The sequence below is a fragment of the Malaclemys terrapin genome, chromosome 20 (genome assembly GCF_027887155.1).
Source record: "Malaclemys terrapin pileata isolate rMalTer1 chromosome 20, rMalTer1.hap1, whole genome shotgun sequence".
Lineage (NCBI taxonomy): Eukaryota > Metazoa > Chordata > Testudines > Emydidae > Malaclemys > Malaclemys terrapin.
Genome location: NC_071524.1, coordinates 18,545,048 through 18,554,550, shown reverse-complemented (window position 1 = coordinate 18,554,550; position 9,503 = coordinate 18,545,048). Strand labels below are relative to the sequence as shown.

General features: G+C 48.4%; 1 protein-coding gene across 4 annotated transcripts in view; it reads left to right on the top strand.

The window, feature by feature from the left end:
• The first annotated feature begins 2,006 nt into the window (after positions 1-2,006).
• Positions 2,007-9,503, top strand: part of ZC3H4 (zinc finger CCCH-type containing 4) — a 29,678-nt gene continuing 22,181 nt past the window's right edge. For 2 of the 4 annotated variants that reach the window (XM_054009800.1, XM_054009799.1), the window contains exon 1: positions 2,007-2,395. In XM_054009800.1, the coding sequence (XP_053865775.1) occupies positions 2,238-2,395 (158 nt within the window). In that variant the 5' untranslated portion in view covers positions 2,007-2,237. The other 2 variants (XM_054009798.1, XM_054009801.1) reach the window with 2 other exon arrangements.

The window sequence follows — 9,503 nt, the reverse complement described above, 5'->3', positions numbered from 1 at the left end:
GGGCCGAGCGCGCAGGGCAGCGCCCTCCCCTCCGACCCCCCGGGGCCGAGCGCGCAGGGCAGCCCCCGCCCCCTGGCTCTGACCTCCAGGGACCCAGCGCGCAGGGCAGCCTCTGCCCCCTGGCTCTGACTCCCAGGGACTATGCCCACACCTGCCCCATGGAAAATAGCCCAGTGACTGAGCGCATACAGCCGCTCCTTAAGTAACCCTTGCCTCTCATGTAAGCACATCGCAATGCCCCATTGCCCGGGGCAGCCTTTCCCCCAGGGAAACTAGCCCTCAACCCTGCAACAGGAATGGAGTCCCCTTCACGTCCTGTCCTGGCCTGTGTGGTGTTGGGCCCATTACAGATGGGGGCAAGAGGAGGCTAGTGTCGAGTAGCACATGTATTTCAGTGCTTCCGGATGGAATCAGTCCTGTCACCCGGGCACAGGTCCACGGACCTCCAGGGATGCGTCCAACACAGCCAGGGCCGGCTCCAGGCACCAGCGTTCCAAGCAGGTGCTTGGGGCAGCAATCTGCAAGGGGCGGCAGTCCGTGTGTTTTTGCCCCCAACCAGAGCGCCGAATTGCCGCCGCGGACGGCGGGGGCAGTGTGTGTGCCGTTAGGGCGGCACGCACGTTTCCGGGGCGGCGGCAATTCGGCGGCAGCTTCTGTCTTCAGCTGCCCACGGGAGCAATTCAGCGGCTTCTGTCTTCCGGCTGAGGACAGAAACTGACGCCGAATTGCTGCGGCCGCGGAAACGCACATGCCACCCTAACGGCACATGGACTGCCCCTGCCGTCCGCGGCGGCAATTTGGCGCGCTGCTTGGGGTGGCAAAAACAGTAGAGCCGGCCCTGGACACAGCTAGACCCTTCATCTGCTAAACAGTACCCTGCCCCAGGCTTCTGCTTGCCCTCCAGGCCTGGGTACTGGCAGAGCAGCCCGGTGGGATGGGGAATCAGGGTGGAGAGCTCAGGAGGCCTGGGTGGGGTGCAGAGTAGGACGCTCAGGAGGAGGGCACCAGGTAACAGGGGGTCAGTGACCCAGAGATGGGGGGTGGAGAGTAGGACGCTCAGCAGGGGGGCACCAGGTGCATGGGGGGGGGGTGTCAGTGACCCAGAGATGGGGGGGTGGAGAGCAGGGAGCTCAGCAAGGGGGCAACAGGTGCATGGGGGGGGGGTCAGTGACCCAGAGATGGGGGGTGCTGGGTGCAGAGCAGGGAGCTCAGGAGGGGGGCACCAGGTGCATGGGGGGGGGTCAGTGACCCAGAGATGGGGGGGTGGAGAGCAGGGAGCTCAGCAAGGGGGCACCAGGTGCATGGGGGGGGTCAGTGACCCAGAGATGGGGGGGTGGAGAGCAGGGAGCTCAGCAAGGGGGCAACAGGTGCATGGGGGGGGGTCAGTGACCCAGAGATGGGGGGTGCTGGGTGCAGAGCAGGGAGGTCAGGAGGGGGGCACCAGGTGCATGGGGGGGGGTCAGTGACCCAGAGATGGGGGGGTGGAGAGCAGGGAGCTCAGCAAGGGGGCACCAGGTGCATGGGGGGGGTCAGTGACCCAGAGATGGGGGGGTGGAGAGCAGGGAGCTCAGCAAGGGGGCAACAGGTGCATGGGGGGGGGTCAGTGACCCAGAGATGGGGGGTGCTGGGTGCAGAGCAGGGAGGTCAGGAGGGGGGCACCAGGTGCATGGGGGGGGGTCAGTGACCCAGAGATGGGGGGGTGGAGAGCAGGGAGCTCAGCAAGGGGGCACCAGGTGCATGGGGGGGGTCAGTGACCCAGAGATGGGGGGGTGGAGAGCAGGGAGCTCAGCAAGGGGGCAACAGGTGCATGGGGGGGGGTCAGTGACCCAGAGATGGGGGGTGCTGGGTGCAGAGCAGGGAGGTCAGGAGGGGGGCACCAGGTGCAGGGGGGGGTTGGCCAGTGACCCAGACACGGGGGCCGCGGCTGAACAAGTCAACCCCCCCCCCCCCCGCAGCCAGTTCGCCCTGGCAGCCGCTCCCTTCGCTTGCCTTCATCCGGCTTCCCCCTTCTTCGGCAATCTCCGCTCGCGCTCGGCTCCTTCCGCCGCCGCTCGGCTCCCCTTCGGCCCTTTCCGGCCCCGCTTCGGCCACCTCCGCCCGTTTCCGCCGGCCGCGCGGGGCGCTGCCTCGGCGCGGCTGCGTGCCCGGCGGGCGCCATTTTGTGTGCTTCGCCGCGGAGCGCGGGGCCGCGCCGAGTGAGCCCCCCCGTACAGTGACTGTGCCCCGTGTGCCCCCCCATGGCCGTGGAGAGCCCGAGTGTCCCCCCCGCCGCCGCCGCCTCCCCCCCCAGCCCGCACTCCGCCCCCCCATCTCCGTCCTGCCACCACCACGACAGCGGCAGCTGCGGCCTCCCCCGGCCGCCGCCACAACTCCACCACCACGGCCCGGACGAAAGGTCCAGTAACCGCCTCTCCCGAGCGCCTCTGTCTGTCCGTGTGTCCGTCCGGCCCGCCGGACCAGGTTTGGGGGGGGCTGGGCCGCCGGGGGGGACACGGAGCCAGGGGCCCCCGCGGGCAGCCAGCGGCGGTCACCTGGGAGACGGGGGCAGGGCCTGAGACGGGGGGGGCCGGGGGGCAGGCCTGAGGCAGGGCAGGGGGCCCGGGGGGGGGCAGGGCCTGAGATCAGGCAGGGGGGCAAGATCCGGGGGGGGGGAGCCTCAGGGGGAGGGGGCAGCTTGGGGGGGGAGGGCCTGCGATCGGGGGGGTCAGAAGCAGGGGGGGCCCGGGGCCCTCGGGGGGGGGACCTGGGGGACAGGGCCTGAGATCAGCCAGGGGCATTGTCTTGGGGGGGGGGGTATTTGGGGCAGCCCTTGGGCGGAGCATTAGGGGTCCTAGGAAAAGGGGGACAGGGCCGGGGAGCAGCAGGGATTGGGGGGGGCAGAGCCAGAGAGGAGCGCAGGGGGGCAGAGTTAGGGGCCGGGGGGAGGCAGCGGTTATGCTCCTGAGACTAGGGCAGGGAGCTGAGCTGCTGGCACTAGGGGCAGGGAGAGGCTCCAAGGGGGGGGCTGGGGGGGCTCTTCTGGGCTTCCAGCTTTTGGAGGGGTTAAGGGAAGGCTTTGTGGACGCCTTAATGAGGCCATGGACCCCATAGCCCAGCTGGGCAGTGCTGGCCTCATTAATGTCCCCTTTGTTCTCAGTGGCTTCATGGACCCGTGCAGGCCACAGGGGGGCTTTAGGGAGAGCAGTGTGGGCAGAAAGGCACCTGGGGTGTAATGAGGAGTGTGTAGTGGTATGGGATGTGTTGAGCAGTAATACCCCCTTGGTTCCCCTCCCCCCTTTATATAGAGAGACTCCCTTCCACAGCTGGAATCTCAAGTGATCCCAGTCTATCAAGGTACTGAAAGGTTTATAGTCCCCCAGGAAAACCCTCTCTCCTTTTATCCTCAGAGATGTATGTGAAACACCTTTCCCCTGCCAAAGAAACATAAGTGCAACTGTTCCCTTTGCTAGTATTAGCACTTGCTGTCATTTGAAAAGGTAGAGCCAGAGATTATTGTATGCAGTGCACAAAAATAAACAGCTTAATCATGTATGTTTGTGAGAGAGAGACAGAGAGAGAGAGATGCTCCCCTTCCCACTCCCCTATGAAGGCAGTTGTGTAGTACAGAGAGCTGCTTGTATGTATTAGTGTGTCTTCCTCTCTAAGGAGTTCTGTATTTCATGTGATGCAGGGGTTGGGGTGGTAAGTATTCTCTTTTATTGAATAATTCAATTATACGTTTTCCTTTCTTTTCCCCACCACCAAAAAAAAAGTCCGGAGACCATCCTTTTATACATTTCATGTAAGGAATGAGTTAATACAGTATGTATACAAACCAAGCGGGATTCTGCCCCTTTGTGTTGACTTGACTTTTAGATTCATGCACCCCACAGACGTGAACTAAAAAAAGTCACAAAAGCACACAGTTTTCTCCCAAAATAGGTCTGCTGTGACGTTTAAACGGCACGGGTACCAGAGTGAAAGGTCAGCTAGCTCAAACCCCTTGATTCCATCTAGAAACAGGATGTGGATCCATTACTTTGTTTGCAAACTCCATCCTCATTCCATTATGTTGAAAGCAGGCAGACTGTCCTGTTAAAAATATTTGGTGACCAACTCACAAGTGTGCAAAAAAAATTGTGGCAAAAGAAATCACTGTTTCCCAAATGTCATCACACATTCTCTCCCCCGGCCCCAATCCCCTTTTAGAGTGTTCTAGTTGATACCTGGAGAAGTTTAAGCAGGACAAGTAGTGATGTACAGTATAAGCACACTGTTTATAGGAATCTGTTTTACAATGTCCTAGTTTCTCTTCTGCCTGTGTTTCCATGATCCCTTTGTTTATCCAATGTATTATGAAAAGTTCATATAAGTTTGTTCCTCACAATACTTACATGAAATAAATTAGCTCATGTATCCCCTCAGTGTACAATATACTGCCCCCTACCCCCCCCCAAAAAAAATCCTCAGTCATTCCTTCTGTCTTTCATATTGAACAAAACCACACATATTGTCCTGGAGTATTCCATCCAGTTTACGTTTTTCTTATGTGGAAAAGACAAAATTAGTTTCTTAAAAGCACTCACAAGTATATTTATGAGGAACTGTGGTGTTTCATTTCCCCCTTGTTTACTCTTCTTCCACTGCAAAAAAAAAAAAATTTAGAAACTTGTATACATTTGTTAGAAAACGTCAATTATAAAACAGCACAAACACTCGTAATCCATTGTTAAGACTAGTGGAGGATTTTTGTTGCAAATGTTGGTGCATTGTAAAGGGGACTTTCACAATTGAGTACAATGGGGGGGGGTGTAAAAAATGCAATTTACTTGTATTATTCCGTTTGCTATTATTTTAGATGTATTTTATAATGGGACCTTTCTCCCTAACATCCTACCTCTGGCAGCTTACTTTTGCTATGAAGTCATAAGGATTGAAATGTCTCTTTGATCAATGGGCCAGGGTCAGAGCTGGAAAATGTTTACGTACCTGGCTAAGATGTTTCTAGCTCTGGCAGTTCATGAGGAGTGGGACCTGACAGTATGGATTTCTCCTAATTTGTTAAAGCCATATTATTATTTTTTATAAAATCCTCATGTTAAACCTCTCAGTTGTTCCACAAAATTTAAATAAAAGTTAATTTTTATACCTCCATAGTAGATCATTTTCCAAGCAACATCTGAAAGGCTTTTTGAGTCTTAATCTACTATTGACTGATGTCATCAGGAGTTTCTGAATCCACTGTCATTGGAACTAGAATGGCCAAATGCAGCTGAGAAACTAGATATTTGGTGGAGGAGAATCTTATACTAATTTCCACTTTATTGGGCTAATGTAGTGCCACTTCTTCATGGAAATAGGAATTGTAAAATCAGAAGCAGTAGAATCTTAAACTGCCAAGTTTTGTGGAATTGTTCAGAGATTTCACAAAATGAACATTCAAGTTTTGGAGTTTTTTAAATGTGAGTAAATGAAGTGACACTCAATCTTTTAACGTTTTCTTCTGATTACAATCCTGCATTTTCAGTTCTGTAATGACCGTAATCCAGCACTCAAGACTCCGGCCTCAATCACACGTACAGGCATGGGTTTAACTTTACTGCTTTGAGTAGGCCCATGGAAATCAATGGAATTGCTTTTCGTAGTAAATTCAACACATGCCTAAATGTTTGTTAATATTTTTGATTACTTGGTTTCTTCCAGGTGGTTTAAGGCAAAAATTTCTAGTTTTAGCAGTTCTTGAATTAGCCACTAATAATGTCAGGTGAGAATTGAAGTGCAGATAGATGAAGCAAGATGGTATTCGGAATGATTTAGTCTTATGACCTGATATCCTGTGACCTGATGGACTAGAAGTGAAGAGTGTACCCCTTCGGAAAGTTGAAAGCTTGGGTATATGGTATTTTATTTTTCAACCGCTGCTTCACAAGATACCAGCCCTTGCAAAAACTAGTGTTGGTCCTTTGGTCTAGCAGTATTTTATGGCACTGGTTGAGAAGTGATTAAAGCAAATCCCGAACCCCAGAACAGTGTCCTTTTCAATAGCCTTGTTATACTCCTGGGTTTGTGACATCATCTAGTGCTGTAGCAGTGTCTAGAATATCAAAACAACATTATTACTTCACTGCAAGATCGAGTAACGGGTGGGAAGGAGCCAACTGTCTAAACTCAGTGACTTCAGTAGTTAGCAATCGGCAAAAACATGCCAAGTGAGAGCTGGATTATGTTTTAAAGCAGTGTGTGAAAGTTTTCCCCAGTATAAAAGTCCCTTCAAAATAGAAAAGAAAAGCAGTAGTTACAAACTAAGAGGCAGTGAGCGAGACCCCAGTTCAGGAATGACATTAGTGTTTTACCTTGGGTTGAGAGGAATGTCTCGTAGAACTCCCTGTGGAGAACCCACAGTTGATATCCCAGTTTGAAGAAAGGCATTGAATGGAAGGTAGCTTGCAGAAAGGCTGAGAAACTTGGGATGGAATTTCTGCTTCAACCTGAATGGTTCTGTAGGTAACACAGTACACTGCATTCTTGAGGCCACACCAGTTTGCAAAGTGAATATTCTCCTGGTTTCTCAGTTGACCTTATTCACGCTGTTACCATCTTGAGGTAAAAATCCAAGATGGCAACACTCTGAAGGAACAGAAAAGAGGCAGGTTCTGGCCAGTTCTGTTTTTGCTTCAGGATTGTACCGAGTTTCTCAGGGTTTTAGTGAATTAACCAATATTTGTATTGAGGGAGGTAGGACTTCAAATCGTATTGAGATAGATAGACATGTAATTCTCTTAGGTTCCTTTGAAAATCCCATCTTTAATGCAGAGATGTCCTGTCCATTCAGGCCTTTGACGGCCTTTACAGAACTCAAGTAATAACCTAAGACAGTGTGCCACTGCCTACATTAAAAAGAGCCACAAAGCACCGTAAAACAACACAAGATCTCCACCCTGCTGTACATACTGCAAAACCAGGAAAAAGCCTTTTAAACCTTGTTCAGAAAGATGCTGTGGATGCACCATTGCATGACTGGATGGATACTTGTTCTCAACTAGAATAGTCTCTTCCCACTCCTACATGAAGTTTTCTTCATTTCCTGCATGTTCAGCTAGTTTAATGGCTTTCTTGCTAGTTTTCAGCTTTTCTTCTTCTTTTTGCTGATTTTGTTGTGTAGTTTTTTTCCTCCCCTATGGAATGTGCTGTAAAAAAATCAGATTATTAATAGAAAACAGAATTCATCTTAAACCCTCCGGATCATACCTTTCTTGAGGTAGAAGAGAGACATTTATCCCAAGAATAGGGAAATGTGCTATACAGTCTAGCTAGGGTTTCATTTATTTTGTTTAAATTCACACAAAATTAGAAGTTAATATTTCATGATTGTGAGATTAGATCTTGCAGGCTTTTCGGTCCAGTAAACTTCCTGTTAACCTGTGTTTGTGGTTCATTTTCTAACAGAGCCACCCCTTCTATTGCTTTGAAAAGATGCATTTTCGCCACATTTTTTGCGTTCTTTTATGCTGACCTCAGTTACCTTGTAGCCATTTTTCTTTGTATGTTAACGTTCAGGTTTTGTAGTCTGTGGATCCACTCCACTAAAACAGATCGCACTGTACATGGGATTTCATGCTCAACTGCACCTGTTGTGCAAACGACTATTGTAAAAAGGAAGGTTTTCTGCAGTAGTCAGGCAGACCAGATATTAATCACCATCCTAATTCTCCTCCACTGTGACTGACACTTTGGATAAAGCTGTTTTTTATAACTGTAAATAAGATACTCCCATGTTTTGTAACAGATGGGTTTACAGAGCAATGTTTTCTTTCCCTTGAGTCAGACAAACTTCCTTCTCTTCCCTTTCCAGCTTCCATAGATAGTAAAACCACTTGTTTCCATATGAAGTTGGCAGATGCGGGAGAGCATGTTATTCTGGACCAACTTTTGTAGCTGTGATGCGGAAAATAATTATAAAATCTTTAGCATAACTAGTAAACTATCTCAGTTACAGCTGTCAGTTATGCCCACTGTGCAAAATGTTCTCATAATTTTTCAGTTTCATATGAGTTTTTCCAAGTTCAACCAAGTATTGTTTAGTTATATGAAATAGAACTTTGTAAATATTTAGCCCTTAATTTTTCTAAGCCATTTTGAATTATTTTTAAAAAGCACCTGAATTGTTTTTAATAGATACTTTTGCACAGTAGAAATGCTGTTATTACATAAAAATTGTGGTTGTTTCCTGTATTCACATGAAACGTTATTGTTAAAAGAAAACAGAGGGCAAAAAATTAATATTTAAGGGCAGGGGATTTATTAAGCTCATAAGTGCAAGATTATTCAGAGCAAAATTCTTTCTTACCTCTCCTTTGTGCATAATATTGCATTATAGTGCTTTAATCCCCATAATCCCAATGGATGATTTAACATTCCATATGTGCATATATACACCTGTTCAACTTCAGTTCATCAGAAAAAATGTCAATCAAAGTTCTGAAATAGTTCGGATAAATGTGACGTTCTAATTTCTGTAAATTCTAACAGTGTGTGGTAGCGAAAGACCTTGAGCATACACCAAATTTCCTATTTTTACATAAAAACCATGTATTATTTTTGCTACTTATTTCTATGATTTAAAAAATCTTTCTAAACACCTGGTGTCCCATTTTAGAATCGATTACAATATAATGGTTAAAAGAGAAGAAAACAGAAAACTTGAAATTGTTTTCCAAAAGGCCACACTTTTCCCTATTTTTTTCGGATTTATGCTGGTGTGAATAATAATTTTGTTTTCTCTGCTGCTGTGATATGAGAGAGTTCACCTTTATGACACTGTATCTGCTTGAGATGGCAGCTGGTTCACAGTACTGTGTTTAGGTCATTACTATGATTGTGATGTCATAGATGTAGTGCTATGGATAAAGTTCAGCATTCTGCTAAGACAGCAGCGTGCTCTGTACTGGAGACGGCCCTTAATAGAAAAAGTGTGAAGGGGCTATAGGAAGGCCACAAGATAGGTACACACTTAGCTAAGGATTTTCCCACAGTCAGCATTCTTCTCTACAAATACGTTAGCCACTTTACCAACTTGGCTTCTTTACTGTATAACCACAGTGAATGCAAATGGTGAGCTCGCTTATGAAATTGGCACAGCCTTGTCACTTTATAATCATTTTTATTCAAACTTTTTAATTCATAGTTTTACTCACCCTAACTTTCAGATGCCACTATAATTTGCCAGATTTCAGATTCTGGTGTTATTTTCTATTTTGTTTGTGTGAAAACCCAAAACCAAAGTTAATGATGAAATAATATTAAGCCCTCTAGAGTCCTTCTGTCCAAAGAGCTCAAAGTACTTTCCCCTATACTAATGAATTAACCCTCACACGCTCGCTCTGAGGTAGGTATTATAATCTCCATTTTACAGACTGGGAAATTGAGATTGAGAGATTAAATAATGGGACCAAAGCTACTAAAATGAGTCGGTGGCAGAACCTGAGTTAAGGAATTCAGGAATATGTGGCTCCTTGCCCCATGGT